The 23,736-nt window shown below is 43.5% G+C and overlaps 1 protein-coding gene across 1 annotated transcript in view; it reads right to left on the bottom strand.

The window, feature by feature from the left end:
- Positions 1–23,736, bottom strand: part of LOC115471652 (medium-chain specific acyl-CoA dehydrogenase, mitochondrial-like) — a 56,231-nt gene that overhangs the window by 4,416 nt on the left and 28,079 nt on the right. The window contains exons 8-11 of the mRNA XM_030205401.1: positions 21,750–21,858; positions 15,317–15,457; positions 15,135–15,230; positions 10,573–10,821 (exon numbers count right to left, since the gene is read on the bottom strand). Coding sequence (XP_030061261.1) covers positions 10,573–10,821; positions 15,135–15,230; positions 15,317–15,457; positions 21,750–21,858 — 595 coding nt within the window. The remainder of the gene's footprint in view (positions 1–10,572; positions 10,822–15,134; positions 15,231–15,316; positions 15,458–21,749; positions 21,859–23,736) is intronic.

Below are 23,736 nucleotides of genomic sequence, written 5' to 3'. Positions count from 1 at the left end.
ATGATGGGAAGAGAGATAGGCAGGGACAATGATGACTAGTGTGGAGAGGAGAGAGAGAGACAATGGGCATTGCTGCATGCTGGGGGAGAGAGACAGACAGGCACTGCTGGATGATAGGGGTATGGAGTATGTGGAGAAACAGAGGAGATATTGGCTGCAGGGAGAAACAGGAGGTGAGAGAGGCAGAAGCAATACTGCATGGGGGGAGAGAAGGGGCAATGCTGGATGGTAGGGGTAAGAAAAAGAGACAGACGAGATACTTTATGGTGGTAGGGGCAGAGAGACAAGAAGGGATGCTAGCTGGTGGGGGGGGGGGAGTGAGAAAGAGAGAGACGAAAGGGGATGCAGGATGGCAGGTGGGAGAGAAAGATGAGAGGTAATGCTGGATGGTGGTGGGATATAGAAGATACTGGATTGCAGGTGATAGAAACAGAAATGGAGGAGATGCTGGATGGCAGGGGTAGAGAGGGGAGATGCAATGCTGGATGGTGGTGGGAGAGAGAGAGACAAAGAAGATGCTAGATGGCAGGTGATAGAAACAGAAAAGGAGGAGATGCTGGATGGCCGAGGTAGAGAGGAAAAAGCTAGTGAAAGACAGAGGAATAAGTGAAAGGAGAATGGGAGAGCCAGAGTGAGGAAAAGAGATGAACAGCTGTAGGTAGGTGCAGTAAAAAGAGGGAGATGGAAGACAGGATAATATGAATGAAATCTGAATGGCTAGGTAACAAAAAATGGAAGAAAGCTGAAAGGAACAGATTAGTGTTGATGTTAGTTGTTATGGAAGAGGTGAAGAAGACAGAAGAGGAGAAAAAATGGCACTTTGACAGGAGACCCATGGAAAGAGAGTTAAAAGAAAACAGGGAAGCAGTAACCAGAGACCAGGACCAACACAATTAGAAAAATTAAATGGGCAGACAGCAAAGGTAGGAAAAAGAATTTTATTTTTAATTTAGGATGAAATAATGTGGCAGCCATGTTAGTCCACTTTAAAAGTTAATAAATAGTTATAAAATAAATAAAGTGACACCTTTATATTGGATTAAATACATTGTTGTGACTAGCTTTCGGAGACCAAAACCTAATTCTCCAGGTAAGGACAGTATGCTCGTTCTCACTTAAAGGAGTTTTTGGCCTCTGAAAACTAGCCAAAAATGTTATGTTAGTTGAATAAGAAGATATCACCTTATGTTTTGGTTTTGTTTTATTTGCAATCTAGACTAGGGTCAGCCACTAAATTGAAATCTCCCATCACAAGCAGTGGCAGAGACCCATGCGGTAGGCATACTTGAATTAAATGATCATAAAAGGATCTGTCATGCAAATTTGGACCATATAGCGCCACTACTAAATACTCCACATGTTGTAACCAAAGACGCACCACCACATATCTCCCCCCTGGGTCACTACCCACTAAATGAGTTCTCGCCACTACCCCCTTTCGGATTAAGATTGCAACCCCTCCTTTCCTTCCCTCAGCCGCAGCACCGTGTACTTCACCTACCCAGGTTCTCTTCAACTTTTGTAACTCCTCTTGAGATAGTCTTGTCTCCTGAATACAAGCCACGTCTGCGTGGTGTCTCTTTAAGGCTTGTAAAATCTTTGCCCTCTTAACTGGAGATGTAATGCCCCCTACATTCCATGTTATAAATCTAGTCCGGGCACCCCCCTTTCTTGAGTAGAGTTATTTCTAGTGTTATCAAACTGCATTGAAAGATTGGGAGACTCCAGTGCCCAGCTCCACCCGAGCCTCCCCGCTCTAACCCCAAATATCTCAAGGACTTTCCCCGTGCATCCAATCCCCTTCTTTCTATAACTTCCCCTTCCCCTTTCTCCTCCACCCTCCCTCCTCCCAAACTTCCTCCCTACCCTTTATTCCTCCCCCCCTTTCCACCTTTGACCTCTCCTTTCGCAACATCTACTAGGAGAGCTCCGGTCAGTTAATGGTAGGGGCCCCCCTCCCCCATCCCCTTTCCTCTTTACAATCTTTTCAGCCTAGCTGAGTTAGAATTACATTAATATATTTCAAATCAACACATCTGCAAACATACAGATCCAAATTAACTCCATAACATTTAACCATGTTATAACTTTGTGCAAGATTTGCTCTAGCTGCGTTGCAGTTGCAGCGCACCTGCATCTTGATACCAGCACAACCTGCTACCTGTTCATACATGCCCCTTTCAGCCATTATGGCCCGGGGAGGATGTAGAATTGTCCCGTAGGAGGGTCTGGGCCTCTTCTGGAGAGTGATACATCTTCCAGCCCCCCTGTTCCAATACTTTAAGCTGAGCTGGGTACAATAGCATGAATCTTTGGTTTTTCGCTGCCAAGTGGCGGCACAGAGGTCCAAATGCTTTCCTGCGCTCCTGTAGGGCGGCTGAGTAATCCTGGAAGATTTTTACTGCTGATCCATCAAATGTAAGTGAGTCCCATTTGGATCTAGCACCTCTCAGGATTTCTTCTTTGTGTAGAAAATTATGGACTTTTATGATGACTACTCTCGGTCTGTTTCCCCCTTCAATTCTCCTGCCCAAACGGTGTGCTCTCTCCAAACACAGCCCATTGCTATCAGACAGGGCAAACTCAGATTTAAGCCAACTCTCCAATTGCATGGGCAGAGCTCGATCTGATATTGATTCGGGGATTCCAATCAGGCGCAGGTTAGACCTGCGAGACCTGTTTTCTAAGTCATCTAAATGCTTTGCCTGGGCTCGCAGCAAGTTTTGTAAGTCCTGCAGCTGTGTTCCTCTGCCCGTGCTTGAATCCTCCAGCTCTGACACCCGTAATTCAAGCTCCCCCGTCCTCCTCGTTGTGTCCCCCAGTAGCGATTCTATTCCCGCTATCTGGTCGAATAACTTTGCCAGCTCCGGTTTCAAAGCCTCTCTCACCGCTTCTGTAATCTGTTGGAGCTGTAGCGGGTGAAATTGTGGAGGGCGCTCAGGGATCGGGCTAGGCGCCATCTTGGATTCTTCCGTCCCTCGATGTTTCTCGGCTGTTTTTTTTCGCCGATTTCGCCGTTGAAGCCCGAGTTTCTTTTGTTACAAAGAGATCCATGTATGTGCGCTAGGTAAGCTTAAGTTTTGCAGTTTTTCATTCGGTTTTTTGCTCGTTTTACGGGGAATGTAGAAGGGGAAGCCCCGGAGAGAAGACAGATGCGACTTCCTCTCTCAGACCATCACGTGACCCCCCTCGGTTTTGTTTTATTTGCTAATTTTTCATGTAGCAATTGAAATATGTTAGTTTTTTGAAATTTACATCTGCTCTCTAGATTTTCCACGGTACAAAGGGATGTGTCGCTATTTTTTTTCTTGGATTTGCATTGTATGCAGAGCATGGCTTCTTGGGGTTCAGTTTAATTTTTGTCTACATATTTCTATTTTTAGTTTGTGGTTACTTATTCTATACTTGATGAGGGTCTACTTGTGTTCATGTATGAAAAAGGCTCGGTATTCTGCTAGCATTGAGTGTCTGTTTAGGACTGATCTGTACTAATCCAGCTTGCTTAGTTTTCCAATAGGTATATTGATGATATTCTGCCCACTGTAATTTATGGTGACTCCTGAAGGTTAGTGTTATGGTAGAATTGCTTTATAGGTCCTAAGTGATTTTTGTTGGGTTTTGTATTACTTCACAGTATGCCTGGTACTGGATTTTGGATTTGGATTTAGTTCATGCCTTTTTCAATTGTAGCTCAGTGAGAGTTATATTAAGATACAGTAGGTATTTTCCTATCTCTGGAGGACTTACAAATCAGTGCTAAATAATTGTATATATTTCCAGAATACTGCAAATATTGTCCTGTTTAATATGTTGTATTATTTTGGTTCACAATATTAATTTTTTTGGCACATAATTCCTGGAATGTATTCAGTGTGCATATTACAGAGGTACTGGGGAGACAGCTGATAGAGCTGCACCAGATCTACACAGTGAAGGATTCATTCTTAGCAGTGTTCAAAAGTTCTACACTATCCTTTTACTGCTGACATAGCTGTTCCCCCCCCACTGCAAGAATTTTAACGTACTCTGTTCTGTTCCATCTGTCCCATACCCTGATCTTGGCCCCGCTCTACAACTTAATCTAGCCCCACCCACTTTAGCCTCCCCAAACAGCTGAGTCACCGACCGCCTATGAGTATACCATCTGGTTCAGGTGATTGGTACTCTTTAGTTTGTCAAATTGCCCCATCACATCATCCAGGTTTACAGAGATTTGTTTTGGTTCCTCTGACTTTTCTGGCATGAACATCTCCCTACATCTTCCTCAGTGAAGACCAAAGCAAAGAGTTTATTAATCTATCCATTATGGCCTTGTCCTCCCTGAGTGCCCCTTTTACCCCTTGAACATCTAGTGGGTCCAACTGATTCTTTTACTAGCCTCTTTGCTTCAAATGTACTAAAAAAATTGTTATATATGTTTTTGCCTTAGAGGCCAACAAATTTTGGTTTTGGCACCAAAACCGGCCCAAAATCCAGGTTCAACTTTTGGCTGAAAATGCCAGGGCATTTTCAGCTGAAACCAAAACTCCTCCACCCCCACTGCTGCACACATCCTCCCCTTGCACTTACTCACCCCCCTTCCTTCCCCAACCGTCAGCCAGCTGCCCCCCCGGCCTACCTCAGGTGCCTGGTGATCTAGTGGCCTAACCAGGGCAAGAATAATTCAGTCACTCTCGCCTCATCTCTGCTGCCAAGATGGCTTTAGTGGCAGTCTCGCAAGTCTGCTGCTGAAGGTCTCAACAGCCATTTTAGCATCAGAGATGGACGGGGTAAAAGCAACTGTGAATCGCTCTTGCCCTTAGTTAGGCCACTAAACCAGTGCTTCTCAACCCAGTCCTAGAGGCACACCTAGTCCCATCAGGTTTTCAGGATATCCACAATGAATATGCATGAGATAGATTTGCATACCAAGGAGGCAGTGCATGCAAACCTCATGTAAATTCATTGTGGATATCCTGAAAACCTGAGGTGTGCCTCAAAGGGCTGGGTTGAGAAGCAGTTTAATCAACTATCAAGAGTACATGAGGTAGGCTCGGGGTGGGGGTGGGGGTGGGTGTAGTGGAGGAGGCTGGCTGGCTGTGTGCACTGGTAGTGTGTGTGTGTGTGGGGGGGGCCTAGCTAGTTTTCTAGTTTGGCTTAGGCTTCTATTGAAACCAAAGCCATAAACAAAATTGACCCCCCCCCCCCCCCCCCCCCAAACACACTGATGAAACAGAGTGCCCAGTTTCGGCTGCCAAACTGAAGGTCCTGGATTCTGTCGGGCTCTATTTTGCCTCTAAGGCAAGCTTCTTTTCCAAGTCTCTTAGTCTTCATCAGTGCTTCATATTCGATTTGCCATTCCTTATACTGTTTCTTCAGCTGGATCCTTCTTCCATTTTCTAAAGGATGTTCTTTTAGCTTTAATAGCCTCCTTCACCTCACTTTAACCATGACAGTTGCCATTTGGCCTTCCTTCCACTTTTTTTTTTTTTTTTTTTTAAATATGTGGAATGCATCTGGTCTGGGCTTCCAGGATAGTATTTTGAACAACATCCACGTTGGTTTTCTTTTTTTTTTTTTTATCATAGTCTCCTTTTTGAAAGTGAAATGCTAACATATTGGATTTCCTATGTGTTCTTTTCCAATTATTAAATCAAGCTATCATTTGGCCTTCCTTCCACCTTTTTTTTTTTTTAATATGTGGAATGTATCTGGTCTGGGCTTCTAGGATGGTATTTTTAAACAACATCCACTTTTTTTTTTTTTTTTAAATCAGTCTCCTTTTTGAAAGTTAAATACTAATGTATTGTATTTCCTATGTGTACTTCTCTAGTTATTAAAGCAAATCCGATCATGTTATGAACACTTGTCAAGTGGTCCTAGTACCGTTACCGCTTGCACCAGATCATGCGGTCCACCAAGGACTAGATCTAGAATTGCTCCCTCTTGATTCCTGAACCAGCTACTCCACAGAGCAGTCCTTGTTTCATCTAAAAAAACACAACTTTACCTCCCTAGCATGCCTTGATATTACATGAATCCGGTAAATATTGGGGTATTTGAAATCTGAATGCATGGAATTTTGGCAGTCTAGCAAGAAAATGACCACACTGACCAAAGAACTCTACCACTAGGAGTGCAAGCTGTAGACTGACCTGAAGGACAATCTTGCTGCAACAATCCAACCAACACCATCTGCTGGAGGCAGACTTACTAGTTCCAGGCTGACCCACTGGAAGAGTTTAACTTCCCTGCTACTGATAGGGTGATATAACCCTTTGGTCTGGATTGGTCTAATTGATTAAAATGCTTTCTTGCTTTTCATCCTAACTGAATCAAGCCTAAGGCTATATGAAAATGATATCTTTGGATATATACAGTGGTGGAAATAAGTATTTGATCCCTTGCTGATTTTGTAAGTTTGCCCACTGACAAAGACATGAGCAGCCCATAATTGAAGGGTAGGTTATTGGTAACAGTGAGAGATAGCACATCACAAATTAAATCCGGAAAATCACATTGTGGAAAGTATATGAATTTATTTGCATTCTGCAGAGGGAAATAAGTATTTGATCCCCCACCAACCAGTAAGAGATCTGGCCCCTACAGACCAGGTAGATGCTCCAAATCAACTCGTTACCTGCATGACAGACAGCTGTCGGCAATGGTCACCTGTATGAAAGACACCTGTCCACAGACTCAGTGAATCAGTCAGACTCTAACCTCTACAAAATGGCCAAGAGCAAGGAGCTGTCTAAGGATGTCAGGGACAAGATCATACACCTGCACAAGGCTGGAATGGGCTACAAAACCATCAGTAAGACGCTGGGCGAGAAGGAGACAACTGTTGGTGCCATAGTAAGAAAATGGAAGAAGTACAAAATGACTGTCAATCGACAAAGATCTGGGGCTCCACGCAAAATCTCACCTCGTGGGGTATCCTTGATCATGAGGAAGGTTAGAAATCAGCCTACAACTACAAGGGGGGAACTTGTCAATGATCTCAAGGCAGCTGGGACCACTGTCACCACGAAAACCATTGGTAACACATTACGACATAACGGATTGCAATCCTGCAGTGCCCGCAAGGTCCCCCTGCTCCGGAAGGCACATGTGACGGCCCGTCTGAAGTTTGCCAGTGAACACCTGGATGATGCCGAGAGTGATTGGGAGAAGGTGCTGTGGTCAGATGAGACAAAAATTGAGCTCTTTGGCATGAACTCAACTCGCCGTGTTTGGAGGAAGAGAAATGCTGCCTATGACCCAAAGAACACCGTCCCCACTGTCAAGCATGGAGGTGGAAATGTTATGTTTTGGGGGTGTTTCTCTGCTAAGGGCACAGGACTACTTCACCGCATCAATGGGAGAATGGATGGGGCCATGTACCGTACAATTCTGAGTGACAACCTCCATCCCTCCGCCAGGGCCTTAAAAATGGGTCGTGGCTGGGTCTTCCAGCACGACAATGACCCAAAACATACAGCCAAGGCAACAAAGGAGTGGCTCAGGAAGAAGCACATTAGGGTCATGGAGTGGCCTAGCCAGTCACCAGACCTTAATCCCATTGAAAACTTATGGAGGGAGCTGAAGCTGCGAGTTGCCAAGCGACAGCCCAGAACTCTTAATGATTTAGAGATGATCTGCAAAGAGGAGTGGACCAAAATTCCTCCTGACATGTGTGCAAACCTCATCATCAACTACAGAAGACGTCTGACCGCTGTGCTTGCCAACAAGGGTTTTGCCACCAAGTATTAGGTCTTGTTTGCCAGAGGGATTAAATACTTATTTCCCTCTGCAGAATGCAAATAAATTCATATACTTTCCACAATGTGATTTTCCGGATTTAATTTGTGATGTGCTATCTCTCACTGTTACCAATAACCTACCCTTCAATTATGGGCTGCTCATGTCTTTGTCAGTGGGCACACTTACAAAATCAGCAAGGGATCAAATACTTATTTCCACCACTGTACAACTAAGATATACCACCCCAGACCTACGCGGGCAGATAATTTCTAATCTGTTTGCCCTATTTTAGTGCTTGGAATGTGAGAAAATCTGTATCTCCCAGCACCAGTACAAAGCCACATCAGCAAGCTGCACCTCATAGGGGTGTAGAGAGCAGCTTTGTGCTGTAGCATGCAGAGGATAGCATAAAACAAGTTATTTTCTCACATGGCACTAGATACTCTCTGTATAGTCACAACAACCTGAAGTCACACAGTAACCTACAACAGAGGTACCACCACACCTGTTATCAGCCATGAAGAGATGTGACAGTTAAGTCTAAAATTTTGACACTAGAATGGGCATCACAGCACCTGAGCAGATTCCTGCAAGCAGAAGGATCTGAACTGTCTCTGTACCCAGGATGCAGATCAACAGCCAGCAAAATAAAAAGGAGATAAAGTTATCAAATCAGAGACCTCTGAGTGTGGAAAAAGAGTGGAGGAGTAGCCTAGTGGTTAGTGCAGTGGACTTTGATCCTGGGGAACTAAGTTTGATTCACACCAGCTCCTTGTGACTCTGGGCAAGTCACTTAACCCTCCATTGCCCCTGGTACAAAATAAGTTCCTGAATATATGTAAACCGCTTTGAATATAGTTGCAAAAACCTCAGAAAGGCGGTATATCAAGTCCCATTTCCCTTTCCCCTTATCGAGGATAGCTCCCTATGTGATATGGAATGTAGCTGCCACCTCAAATATACTGAAGTGTGCTTGCTGGCAGAAAGAAATATGACTGGAGGAAGGACAAAGAATGTACACTGTATTTTATACATTTTAGGGTAAATTTTCAGCAAGACTCTGGTTAAAAGTATTTGGATAACTAACCATTCAGCAAACTTAAAATGGGCAAGCCCTACCTCAGAATATCACTAATTAAACTTATCCAGGCTTACTCTATTAAGTTTAACAAGACAATGCTGAAAGTCAGTGCTATCCGCTGGATTCTATATATCACACCTAGTGTTTGGCACCAAAATCCAAGTGTATTCTAGAACAACATGCGTAACTTAATTGGCTTAAGCCAATCCACGTTTTTTTAACAGCACTTCCTGTATAATAAAAAGCACCTCCAACGTTCTGAAGCTAAGAAAGTGAAGCCTTGAAGCATTCGTTCTCCTGCTGTATCCAACTCCTGAAATGACGTCATGTACTTCCGTGTAAGTAAAGACCAATCACTGGAAGGGAACGCTGCAGAGTTGTCAGGCAACGGAACGCGACGTCACATGCATTAGGGTGTCATCGTCCCTCCCTCCCTTCCTCCCTCCCTTCCAGTTCCAGGCCCCCACCTCCAAATTTTAAAAATCAACTTCACTTACGAAGTCGGGTTTACGGCGGCTGACAGCAGCAGCAGTAATAGGCGTGCAGGCAGGACCAGAGCTAAGAGAGAGAGAAGGGCCGAGCCTGCACACCTTTTCCTGCTGCTGCCGGCCGCCGTAAACCCGACTTCATAAGTGAAGATAACTTTTAAAATTTGGAGGTAGGGGGCCTGGAAGTGGAAGGGAGGGAGGGAGGGACGACGACACCCTCATGCTTGTGACGTCGCGTTCTGAGGGAGGGGAACCTGAAACTCGGACGGAAGGAGGGAGAGAGGGGGGAACCTGAAACTCAGAGGGAGGGAGGCGACGACCCTGGAACTCGGAGGGAGGGAGGATGACCCTGGAACTCGGAGGGAGGGAGGGGGTGACCCTGAAGCTCGGAGGGAGGGCGGGGGGCCCATGGCACACACTCTCATTCTCACAAACACACTCTCTCTCTCTCACAGACATACTCGTACCCAGTCTCACTCTCTCTCTCTGTCACACACACACACTCGCACATTCAATCTCTCTCTCTCTCACACAGTCACTCTCACACATACTCTCTCAAACATACTCTCAAACATACACACTCCGAGGAAAACCTTGCTAGCGCCCGTTTCATTGGTTTAAGAAATGGGCCTTTTTTCCTAGTTAGCAATAATGAGCACTGATTGGCAATAATTAGAATTTACATGAACTCGCTAAGCGTATTCTGTAAAGCATGGTGTCTAAATTCTAATGCGCAGAGCCAAAAAGGGGCGTCGACACATTTCATGGGCATTCCAAAATTTATGCACACGGTTATACAACATGGCCTTTTGCTCCTAAATGTATAAACCAGTATTTACGCCACATTTTCCTTGGTGTAAATGCATGTGAATAGTTCTAGGTGCTGCGATATCAACTAAGCGTATTCTATATACCACGCCTAAATCTAGGCGCCAATTAAAGAATACGCTTAGTTGGAAATTTATTCCGCATGGTTTTTCAGGTGCCATATATAGAATCTAGCCCTATTTTGGTAAGTCAACCCACACCCACATCTAACTCTGCTTTGAAATACTAGATAAATGTTAAATTTAAATACTGAATGTGAAAAGTAATTAAAAAAAAAGTATTATCCACGTAACTCCTGAAGCTACCAGGCAGATCTTTTGAATAGACCCCTATATATCTACAGATAGCATTTAAACTAGTCAATTAAGTAAAAAATGCATCTTGAAATAACCAACTCTTAGAAAAAATTTATCTGATTTTCCCAGTAGTTTAATAGTCCAACCTACTCACCTGATAGATCTTGGCATCTCTCATTAACTTTTCAACTGGATATTCACTGTTGAATCCATTCCCTCCAAATATCTGGACAGCATCAGCAGCCACCTGGTTTGCAATATCACCAGCAAATGCTTTGGCAACAGATGCATAATATGTATTTCTTCGCCCAGCATCAACTTCCCATGCTGCTCTTTGATAGCTCATTCTTGCCAGTTCCACTTTTATGGCCATTTCTGCCAGCATGAAGGACACTGCTTGATGCTAAGTATTAAAAAACAAAATCAGAGAAATCTGGTATTAAGATATTGAGGTAATGCTTTCCTTATACATTTATTTGTTACATTTGTACTCCACATTTTCCCACCAATTTTCAGGCTCAATGTGGCTATCATTGTACCGTAGAGGCATTTGCCAATTCGGTTGATAGCAGATACAAGGTTATATTGTGGTCAGATGAGGTAGGTGTAAGATCAGGCATCATGGGGGTCGAAGGAAGTGAAGATTATATATTGCCCAGTTTGATCATTAGTTATGCTGTGTTGCTGGGTGTGGGGATTTATGTTGGATCGGTGGGATAGGCCTTTTTGAAGAGGTGAGTTCTGAGTGATTTCCTGAAGTTTAAGTGGTCACGGATTGTTCTCACAGCATTTGGGAGTCCGTTCCATAGTTGTGTGCTTATGTAGGAGAAGCTGGATGTGTAAGTTGTTTTGTATCTTAGTCCTTTACAGTTTGGATAATGTAGGTTTAGGTATGATCGTGATATCTGATTCTGTTTCTGGTTGGTAGATCTATTAGGTCTGTCATGTATCCTGAGACTACGCTGTAGATAATTTTGTGGACCAAAGTGCAGATTCTGAACATAGCTATAAGAGCAAAATGGAAGCTGTGCAACTACCAATATTCAGTTAAATATCAAGGCCTCTGCTAGTTTGGGGCCCGAACCCTGGGGGGAGGGGGGGAGGGGAGAATCTGCTATGAGAAGGGTTTCATCCTCCAGGGAGTCTGGCATAAGGTGTTTTGTTGATTGGATGAAAGAGGGGGTGAAAGGGGAAAATATGTTTTTTTGCATCATCGGTGGCATTAACTAGTGCCACCAATAATCAGATGTGTTAGCTAAAATATATAAACCTGCACTTAACCTTGATACACCAAAAGCATTGGGACTTCTAATTCATCAGTTGTTAAATGTGTTAAATTGGCTTAGCACATTAATCCTTATGTAGTTCTGAACCTTCACCTAAGGATGTAGGGGCCCTTTTACTAAGCTGTGTAAGCGAGTACATGTGTCTTACGTGCGTCTATTTGAAGTTACTGCCTGGCTACCACGTGGCCCCAGGCGGTAATTCCGTTTTTTACGCATGTTCGCTACGCACACCAGAAAATAATTTTTATTTTCCCCGCGCAGGGCAGAAACCAGACAGTAATTGTCGTTCTACGTGCATAGATGATTACCACACGGTTACCACGCGAGACCTTACCACTAAGTCAATGGGTGGCGGTAAGGTCTCAGGCCCAAAATGGATGCGCGCCAATTTTTATTCTGCTGCATGTCCATTTTCAGCAAAAATTTTAAAAAGGCCTTTTTTTTACAGGTGCACTGAAAAATGGATCTGTGCGCGCCCAAAACACATGCCTACACTAGCGCAGCCCATTTTTCGGCGCACCTTAGTAAAAGGACCCCATAGCCCCTTCTTGGTCTTTTATATTAAACTGAAAAATTTCTACAACATGAGGGTTAAATACTGGGATGGGAGGGCAGAGGAGGGGAGAATAGCTCGACATGGAGGGGAGAGAGATGAGAAAACGCTTAGACAACAGCCTTCCTAGGGCCCGTTTCATTTGTTCCAAAAGGGGCGATTTTGCTTGTATTTATTATAATTTTTGAAGCATACAAGTGACCGAAGTGAGCCCATAGTAAGCTACTGCATTCAGCTTACTAAGGCTGTATTATAATGTTAACTGATTTAAATACTAATTAAATAGAGTACACCATAATAAAATAGGAATTATGGGGCCAATATTCAGACCAAGGGAGTTAGCTCAGCTAACTCCCTTGGTCATCACTAAACCTGGATATTCAATGCCGGGCTGTTTCCGGTGACTAGCACTGAATATCCTGTTTATTTTTGGCCACTTAGAAAATAACCGACTAAGTCTGAATATCGACATAGTTATTTTCTAACCAGCCAAAGATAACCCAATTCACGCGGCCAAATATAGCTGCTAAAGTGGGGCTGAAAATTAGCGGATAGCCGGTTATGTCGGCAGATAACTGGTGATATTCAGCGGCTAGCCAGATAGCTGGTTATGGGGCATTTAACCGGCCAAATGTTGATCCTGGCCAGTTAAATGCTTTTGAATATCGAGGGGAATGACTTTTGCTATAAAGAGAAAACAAAGAAAGTTGTCGTCATTACTCTCATTGAAAAAAATGTCAGTGACTTTAATTTGGTTTTAAATGTTAAGAGTGAAAGATGAGGCAACAGTTGTGCTGAAGCAAAGGCCTTGCAGGGAATCTCACTTCATTTCCTGCCTGACAATATTGTCTAAGGCCTGGAAGCCCACCACACCTGATTTTACTCTTAGTGTTCACCGGATACCTCTGGAATGTTAAAAAAAAAAAAAAAAAGCGTTACTTCATATGAAGCAAAGACCTCCAAATCCAGTTGGTTTTTATATAAATTTGCATAGTTGATGCAATTAGTCATAAACACAGGACATGCTTTGATATGGGGATGAAGTTTCCTTTCCTAAAGTTGCCAGAGGAAAATGCTTACAGTCCTTGGTAACACTAACAGACATGACAGAAAATATAATGTCTATCAGTTAAGCTTGGCTGGTGAAAAACTAAAGAAAAGTTCACTTCTATGTATTGCCTATGTCCTGTTTATTCTTGCCAAGGATTCTTCTTGTGTTTTCACAGTCATAGTTCTGCATTTTATTTCTTTCCTTATTTTATGAAAAGGTTAAGAGATAAAAATATAATTAATTCTACAATCCAGATGAAAGGGAAACCCCTAATTTCCACTGCTTTGTCATTTGAAATTCTGAACACTTAAAGCTTCATGGTGCTAACTGGTAGAAGAGTTTGGCCTTCCTTCTTCCCACATGTTTCACTATAACAGAGTCCGTGACTATACAAATCGGAGAGCCAAGGAGGAATTGCTTCTAGAAGAAACAGACATAGAAAAGGCTGTGGGGGGGGGGGGGGAGGTTGCCATCGGGGATGTGTATCTCGGCTCTACGCTGCATTACTATCCAAACATACACCTATAGAACGATATACCTTGAGATGGGAAAAAGATCTACAGAGAAGTTTCGAGAACAAACAATGGGAAAGAGCTATAAATTATATGTTAAAGGTTTCTATATCAAGTGCTATGGTGGAAAATGGGTACAAAATGCTATATCGTTGGTACCTTACACCGGATAAGATAGAAAAAATGTACGGTCATGAGGGGAGGGGGCATTGTTAGAGGGGGTGTATAGAGAAAGGAGACATGTTTCACATTTGGTGGACCTGCCCCAGGGCGCAGGCCTATTGGTCGGAGCTATTGAATGCCTTGCTAAGTATCACCGGGGTGCGCTACCCCCTGAAAGCAGAGAACTGTTTATTGCATTTTCGACCGGTGGGGGTGCAGCCGTTAATACACCGATTGGCCTCGGTGTGGTTGGTGGCAGGAAAAATTGTGCTAGCATCGGCATGGAAGAATCCTCTCACACCCCCATTGGTCAAGGTGATACACAAAATGGACTATCTATACCAAATGTCTAAAATGACTGCAATAAGGAATGGACAAATAATACCTTTTTACAAACAATGGGACAAATACGTTACCTGGAGACTAGAGAAAGGGGTGGACTTGGATGTCCCTAGACTGATAATTTCACCGTTGTTCTAGATTGAGATATGGGATTTGTTAGCTTGCCCGATTTACAAGTTATAGAGATCATTGGCGGAATAAAGGGAGGGAGGGGGGAGGGGGTTGGGATGTTATTGTAATTGTTGATTACTAGCTGGTGCTATAAACGTATGAGATATGACTCTTGTTTGACTTCAAAATGTTAATAAAAATAATAATAATAAAAAAAAAAAGCTTCATGGTGCTCTTATATGGCAGAGCTCACAAGTCTAGTCTCTGTCTCCGTCTGCTTGTCAATGGGTATAACCTACAGATTCTGGGCTGGTCTGTTAGAACTGAAAGAAAATTAAGACCTAAATTTCTCCTTTCATGTGAAATATCTTTTAAGTCTTGTACTGGCTCATAGCAATGCTATCTTTGAGATTCCTTACATGACAACTGACAGTGTAAAAATTTGTTCCATTCTGGCACCATCCATTAAGGGTCATCTATTTGTGTGCCTCTGTCTTGCTTGTCAAAGGAAATTGACTTGTTAGGAACGAGAAAACTGTAAAGTGGCAAATGACCATCTTCAAAACTGACTGCCTTTCAATGAGATGAAGCCTGAAATCATGTATTAGAGGATTTTTATATGCATTTACAAATCAGAGAAATCACACATTTTAGTCTCCTGTATTTTATACCTTAATATAGAATTTATAATTTTCTTACCTCTGCAAGTAATTTTCCAAAAGTTTTTCTTTCTAAAGCATACTTGGTAGCCTCATCTAGAGCTCTCTGGGCGAGTCCAACAGCACCAGCTGCCACCTGTAATTTTAGATATATATTTTTGTGAAGATACAAGTTTCATTCTTTAAAAGACACTTAAAACAGTGGTAGCCTGCGGTACTTACTGGAGGCCTGGTTTTATCAAATGCTCCCATAGCAACTTTAAACCCAGCTCCCTCAGCAATTAGGACATTCTCTGCAGGTACCCGCACATCTTCAAAGACTATTCCTCTAGTATCTGAGCACCGCTGACCCATGTTCATCTCCTGAAAAAGAACACAAAGATATGTTAACAAACGTGCTTTTAAAATGAAACAAAAAAAAAATGCTACAGAACACACACAACCAGCATTTCTTGAAAATAACCTGGGGCTAGGCTCAGTGATTTGATGGTACTGCTGCACACTAGTATTACACAAGACCTAGGTTTGATTCCTGGATCAGACTTCTGCTCTCCAGACTAAACATAGGACTACTTTGGAGAGGGGTTATGACAGAAATTTATAAAATTGTAAGTGGAATTGTTGGGCAGACTGGATGGACCATGCAGGTCTTTTTTTCTGCTGTCATCTACTATGTTACTATGTATGTTACTATGTTTAAAAGGGGAACAGTTGTTTAACTTCTCAAACACCATAAAAAACTAGAAGGAACTCCTAATGACCACTAGATTGAAAAATTATAGAAAGTGTTTTTTTTTCCTTTTTGTACATAGCGCATAATTAAAGTTTGGAATCTGTTGCTGGAAGATGTGGCCAAGATCCTGGAGGAAGTGTATGAAAAATTATTATGCCAGGTAGATTTGAGAGCTTCATGCAACCCTAGAAATCAACTATGGGGAACAGATCTATTTTGGGGACCTTTTGTGTACTTATGACCCAGACAAGCCATTTTTGGAGACCGGAGGCTGGGCTCAATGGATCCTGGTCTGATTTGGCATGGCTTTTCTTAAGTTCTTATGGAAGAAATTTCAGCCATTGTTCAACAGCAACAAGTAGGGGGTCAGCATTAGCTTGATTCTAGAAGAGGCTGTGGTTTGTTGTCCCTGGCCGAAGACTGCTGCTGAGATAGTTGTGTGAAGATGGGAGAGGGAAATTTGAAAAACCACCCTCCTTGACAATTGTTATGAATGCAAGTTTATGACACTTATTCTAAACAAGTTGGAAGTCCAAAAGAGGAAGATGAGAAGGAAATTATCAGCCTCCACCCTCTTCTCCTTCCCCCATGAAAAAACAGAGATGACAGAGGAACTAAATTCAGCTACGAATTGAAGACTAAGCAAACATGCAATAACTGTAAAATACCTCTAATACAAGGCTTGACAAATCCCTGGTTACAGATTGCCATGGCATCCAGAATTTCACCCTGCTGCCTGGATTTTCCTACTGCAAAGTACCCTTCATTGCAGCCAACATCCCCACAGTACAGCCCTGCATGACACTTTGCATGTTTAACATGGCCGGAGAAATACCGCTGGATCAGTGCAGAACAACTCCTTAATGCTGAGATGCAAATATAGGTGCACTCATAGTGTTGAGCATTAGGGAGTTTGGTGGGAAGACAATGGCTGCCTGGGCATATTTGGGGCCACCCTGCCCAGATGGAGAACCGCCAGAAGGGGATGGAGGTCAACACAGAAAAGAGAGTCAGCTGGCCACTGCTGGAGTAAAGCATCCACCCCCCAGCGTCCCCGACTCCCACCAACACCTGTAGAACCATGGGAACCTTGGCATTGCACTTCCTGGCCATGAGGTCCAGAGGGACAACACCCTATCTGGAAGGTGATGAGGGCTGAGAAAATCCACCTGCAATATGCGCTGCCGAGATCTCAAGATACTTCTCTGCCCAGGCAAAGAGAAGATGAGCCTCCAAGTGCCCCATCTGTTGATGCTGACATAGACACTGCCGTCACACTATCCAACAGCACCCAGACAGCTCACAGATGGAGAAATGGAGCAAAAGCCACCAGGGTCCTCCAAATTGCCCTGAGCTCCAGCCAGTTGATCGGCCATGTTGCCTCCAATGTTGACCACTCACCCTGCACCAGAGGCTTGACTTTCAACACACTGCCTACAGTCAACCACCATGACATGCTCCTCCTGGCCTGCTGAGCTCAGTGGACATGGACCAAAAGATCCTAATGGAGCGCGGGACCAACGACTGAGAAGCGAAGCCTGAAGCAGCCACATATGAACCCTGGCCCAAGGAACCAGTCCAACACAGCTGCCATGGAGCCTAGTACCTGCATGTAATCCCACGTTCAAGGGGAGAGAAGGTACAGCAGCCACCGAACCTGACCCTGAAGCAGAACCTTCCCCGCGTGTTGAAATGTACTCTCAAGTATTCAAGGGACTGTGAGGGGACCAAATGACTCTTGGAAAAACTGATCACCCAGTCCAAGGACTAAAGAAGTGACACCATCTTTGAGGCTGTATCCAAGCTGTCCTGCTGCAACGAAACCTAGATCAACCAACTTTCAAGGTAGAGATACACCCTGATGCCCTGCCGGCGAAGAAACACTGCCATGACCACCATGACAGTGAAGGTCCTGGGAGCTGTGGCAAGGCAAAAACAGCAAGGCCCACAACTGAAAATGCCTGTCCAGGACCGCAAAGCGCAGGAACTGCTGGTGGGGGCCCCATATCGGGATGTGAAATTACACCTCCTTCGTGGTTCTAGTTTCTGTACCAGCATTCTTGAAGGTGGTCGGGGCTAGCATGATATATTCCTGTTGGTAGGCATCAGCAGTTCAGGCATCCTTGGTCAGGGGATTAAGGTGGAGGAAGTGGTTGAAGAGATTTTTTTTTTCTTTGGGGGAGTGAGCATTGTCTTTTCATTGTTTTTATTGGGGGGGATGGGGGTCAGCTGCATTGCTAGGCGTAGACTGCCTTCCTTGGAACTGCACAGCCCACTTATAGGCGTATTTGAAGTTCAGATTTTTTTCTCAGTCTCCATCTGTTGGTAGGAGTGCATAACCCATCTGTGTCGGTCTAGAGGGACGCTATGGAAAAACAAAACAATTACTATAAAACGAAATAATAATTCAAGCCCAATATATTCCATTACAACTCATCAAAATACAAAACAAGTTTTAACAGCCTTAAGAAATCCCAAGAGATCATTAATGGATCTCAGAGAGAGGAACCTTATTCCACAGCAAGGTCATAGCATATGAGTATGCTCGAGAACAAGCACACTCAAGATGGAAAGACCTAGCAGAAGGCAAAAGAAAATGCCTCTCATGAATGTAATAATCGCTTATGAGCATAGACTTGCAATCTTTCTACAAGATTCTGATGCCTGAGAGACAAATGGGGAGACTGCCTGGATGACCTGAACCTCCTCTAATCCTTGGATTCTGGTCTGCCCGCTCAACTGTACTGATCCTCAGACAGATTCCCTGATCCAGCCTCCTTCAGCTCTTTAATCAGCTTCTCAATCCTCTCCAAATAGGAGTCTACTCTTAAAACTGAAGCCCACTGAGCTGAACTTTGGAGGGGGCAGGGGGTAGAATTGTACAGCCCTCTCCCCCTCCATACTGGAGACAGAAACACCTTCTGCCAATTATGATGGACAAAGTTCAGAAAAAACACTGCTCTACTACTACTACTACTTATTTCTAAAGCGCTACTAGACGTATGCAGCGCTGTACACTTGAACATGAAGAGACAGTCCATGCACAATCACTGGGAGCTGCTGTATCCCACGCAGGCCTGCCCTTGCAACATATCCACCGATACTTCAAGATCCAGGGCTGCTGCACTGAAGACTGCTGTAACTGAACCTCCATATTCTTGACCTAGGAAACCTGGTCATAGCCCTTTCTTTAGGGAAAGCCATGTATCTGAGGCCTGCAGAGACAGAACATCCATCCTTAGGCCTGGCAAGAAGTGCCCCCCTGTCTTCCATGGGGAGGGTTAAGCCTAGCCAATTTTCCAAACCTTGACCAACCTGTTGGGCCCCTCCCATTCCAACATAATCAGGTACTGGATGGCTTTGTGAGGGTGAAAGCCTTGAAGGGCTTTCACATGTACACCAGAATAGAGTACCCTTCCTGCTTGTCAGTGTACCTACTCATTTGGTGAGCCAATATCTACTTCTGGGGTCACTTGCTGACCAGCAAACCAACTTACAGAGGATCTCTATAGAGTAGGAACCCATGGGAGAGGGTAGGCTAGCTGTTCCAGAGGTACCCTCTTCCATGGGTTCCTACTCTACAGGGATCCTCTGTATCTTCTTTTGCTTTGGAAGTCCTGGGGATACTGGATCCCCAACTGAGTTAGATTGCCACAGTGGAGAAGTAGCCTAGTGGTTAGTGCAGTGGCCTGCAAATCAGGAGAACCGGATTTGATTCCCACTCCAGCTCCTTGTGATTTTCTGCAAGTCACTTAACCTCCATTGCCCCAAGTATAAAATAAGAACCTGTATATAATATGTAAACCTCTTTGATTGTAAACACAGAAAGGCAGTATATCAAAACCTATCCCCTTACCTGGGCCTTTTTTTTTCCTGCCACCTTCTCCTATAAAAGAAACCCAGCAGTGGGTCCCTGTTAGTGACATAAGGCCCCAGGGTATATACACGACTAGGGAGGCCCAATGCCTCCCCTGTAAATCTTAAGAGGAGTGTATGGTCTTTCTCTTCTCCCAAAGACGCAGACAGCCTTGTCGTCTCCTCTTCTACTCCAGGGATAAACAGACTGCTCACACGGCACAGTACCTCCTATGGCTCCCTGGATTACTTGTGCTGTAGCTTGAGCACTTAAAATAGCAGTGAGGCTGATTACATCTCTGCCCACTTGCACCTATTGCTGCACACTCCTCTTACACCATGAGCAAACAAGTTAGTTGCACTAATGGTGTGTTAGCCCCTACATTCTCCCCGACTCCTCCAGCAGGCTGACATCAGGTTGTACCAAGTCTCTTAACCATGAACAGTTCCTTCTAAGCTATTGCATCAAGTGCTCTGCTTTTGTTGCCGCCCCCACCCCCTTTTTTTATTTAATTGTACTCTCCAACTGCAGTTTCTGCTTCAGCAATGGACCACTGCCGTGAGAATCTCTTTCCATTGCAAGGGACTGGGAGAAGGGGCGGGTAGCCCAGGAGGGGCATGGCCTCTGGTTCCCATACAGACATGGTTGACTCACCCTGCAGCTTAGTGCCACTAAAATCCACTCTTGAAGCATCTTTGCTACTGCCTAATTCCCAAAGGGGAATAAAACTAAACAGCTGCTGTCCTAGGACTGCCTTCTAATCTTGTTGCAGCAGTTTTCAACATGTTCTCCACCTGCTGGATGCAGAAAATATTGGTTATTCAGTTTGGATTCACTTTGTTATACCAGGGCTTTGAACTTTGATACAAGTTGTTCTGGTAGGGGGGACATAACCATTTGTCTAGACTGGATGAGCACGCTTTCCCAAGGTTTTCCTCCTGGCCACTTCTCATTTTGGAGATAGCTTCTCTGCGTTTCAACAATGGTGGCTACATAAACATGGCTGGACACACAGAAGGAACCTTCCGTAGAAGAGATGGGCTACTGAAGGGGACATCCGGGCAGGCTTAAGGGCCAGCTTTGAGACATGTATGAAGAGCAGCTACTGTGTAACCCTACCAGGTAGTTTCTAGTGTTTCTCCTGGAGGATCATTTGATCAGCTAAGTGGAGCATCTTTGTCCTTGTCTGTGGAGAATGGAACACAACAGCAGACAAAGCTCCAGGAATAGTGAATATTTTATCACCGGTCTCAGTTGTTCCATTCTTGATCTTTACAATCTGACATTACGAGAGATTAGTCTTAAAGCCATTGAAGAAATAACGTTTTACTGTGGATTCTAAATTGGCCATAATGTGCAAAAGTTAACAGCTGACATAAAACATCAATTAATCCTTGATGTTTTATATGTGCTGACATATACCTCACCATCACATTAAATTGATGATTGCAGTAGACCTGTCTAAATCAACACTAATTTCTGCAACCCCATGCCTTAAACCTCGAATAGCCAAGATTTAAGTAGTTTTATCCAATTCTACCCATAAATTCCTAGGCAATCCATTCCACCAGGGACATCATGGAGAATATCCTGCATCACATCCTTCCCCCTTAACCTCTAACCGACAGGTATTCTTGACTTGACCTTAACTGATCACCAGGCCTAGGCTATCTTAATTTATTCACTAAATACCCAGGCTGAATATTCCTGGTGCCTGAAAGGTCAGCACTAAAATTGATAGCCAGTGTTAGCTCCTGCAACTTAAAGGAAGCCCATTCATTACTTGGCTTTGCTATTCTTCTTCTTCCTGCAGCATTTTGAAAAGCTGCGCTCTAGAGACACCCTCTAGAAGCACCATTAACATAGCTTTACAATAGTCCATACCAGACAGAACCAGGGAAATCATAACTCGCTACCCATCTTCAGCTTACCGTATATTTTTTTAAGCTATCAAATGTATGTGAGACTTAATAAAAACTTGTTTAATAAGTAATATTGACATTTACTAGGTAGAAGGGTAATGATGCAATTTTATAATTAAAAAAAAAATATATATATATATACACCTTTCTTCCAATCTGGATACCAGGGGAATCTGCTTCAATTATAAAACCAGTAAAGGCTTTTCCAGTAGGACATTTGGGATTAGGATCAGTACGAGCCAACAGAAAATACCTTATAAAAGAAATAACACAATTAAGATTAACATTTTGCAGTACATCCTAGAAACAAAACAAAAAAGTTAACCATGTCCTCAAATACAAGTTAGGGCCTACTGTATAATATTCATAGTGTAAGTCAGTGCAGAAAACCCTGAAAGCATGATTTTTGCTTTTTAAAAATAACATTTATACAAAAGATAACAGATCTAAATGTATGTGAAGGGTTTCTGAGCATTTGTGGGCCATCTGCCTACTGGTGTGAATTGGCTATCTCCCTTACCGCTTGGACTACTGCCTAATTTTGACCCTGGACTCTTGAGGGTAGGCCCGACTGCTGACAACATCAAGAGGTGCCAAAGGAAGAGTTATCTGAAGAGCTGTACTATGGCAGTAGCCACAGGCATGCAGCTGAAGGAGGCATGCTCTTTGTGAGCCATTTGAAGCCAGAAATTCTGTTGGTTGAATATGGGCGCATAAAACTAAGTCAGTATGCAAGTTCCACCAACAGTGGGTCCAATAGAGCAGCTATGTCATGCTTAAAGTGGGAGCAGTCTTTCAATAGAGAATGCCCCAGGCCCCTCACCCTTGATGATAACCTTCCTTGCGAGGTCTCAATCTGGAGACATCTTCAATAGAGACCAATAGTTAGCATTGAGGTTTCTTGGGTGGGGAAGTTCCATTTGTGGCTTTGCCAAAGCCTATCTCCCTTTTTATTTCCAGAATTTTCCTGCTGTTACTGAATCTGTTTCTTTATTGGATATATGGAAAATGGTAGTCAGGACTGAGACAGTCCTCAAGGAATCAGAGCAACTTTGTCACTTTTCAAAAGAAACTGTGAAGAAGTTGACAATAAATAGGTCAAAATCTTCTGAAACCCATGTTCAGTCTTGCGAGAGACTAAGGTACAGACTCTACAAGCAACAGGACTCTGCTATTCAAGGATAGTCTCACTTGTATCATAGGTTGGAAACAATGAAGCAATCATTCAGGGCTAAAAATCTGTATTTCTTAACATTTTCTATGTCTTACATTGCTATCTCCTACGATTTTGCTTAAAAGGCATTTTAAATCAATATGTAAAAAGTATTCAGAGAATGAGGTCACACACTACAGCACCACCAGTATATCCCTCACACTTTTTTTTTTTTTTGCATAAAAGCCACACTTATGAGAAAACATTTTAGGACATACAGTGGATCTGTGCGGTAGCGTTTTTAGCATGTGCTAAACACTAGAGATGTCCATGGGACTATATGGGCATCTCTAGCGTTTAGCGCACGCTAAAAACACTAGCATGCCTTTGTAAAAGGACTCCACAGTGATGTGAAACGCCCCTCCTCCCTTTCCCCTATTATTGCGTATGTCACACTGAATAGTTCTTTATCTTTAAACAAAATGTAACAGTGACAAAGGGAACCTGAGTAAACACATATCATAATTTTTAAATTACTTTAAGGAACAAAGTTGTCCAACACATCAGCAGTGTAAAAAAGTAACTGCTCCTTTAGCTAATCAACCAACTGACCCAAACTGATTTAGTTGACTGAATGCAACCAGGCAATATATATTGTAATAATCCATACATACATATACAGTTAGATACATAGTCTGGAATGGGTTATAAAGCCATTTGTAAAGTTCTGGGATTTCACCAAACCACGGTGAGAGTGATCATCTCCAAACGGAGAAGACTTGGAACAGTGGTAAATCGTCCCAAGAGTGGCCAGCCTGCTAAAATTACTCCAAGGGTGTAAAGACAACTGATCCAGGTGGTCATAAAACTTCCTAGAAGAACATCCAAGGAACTGCAGGCATCAGCTAAGGTCAACGTTCATATTAACTTCACAATAGGAAAGACTGGGCCAAAATGGGATTCATGGGAGAGCAGCAA

Source organism: Microcaecilia unicolor, chromosome 6, assembly GCF_901765095.1.
Source record: "Microcaecilia unicolor chromosome 6, aMicUni1.1, whole genome shotgun sequence".
NCBI lineage: Eukaryota > Metazoa > Chordata > Amphibia > Gymnophiona > Siphonopidae > Microcaecilia > Microcaecilia unicolor.
This window is presented reverse-complemented; position numbering and strand designations above follow the sequence as displayed.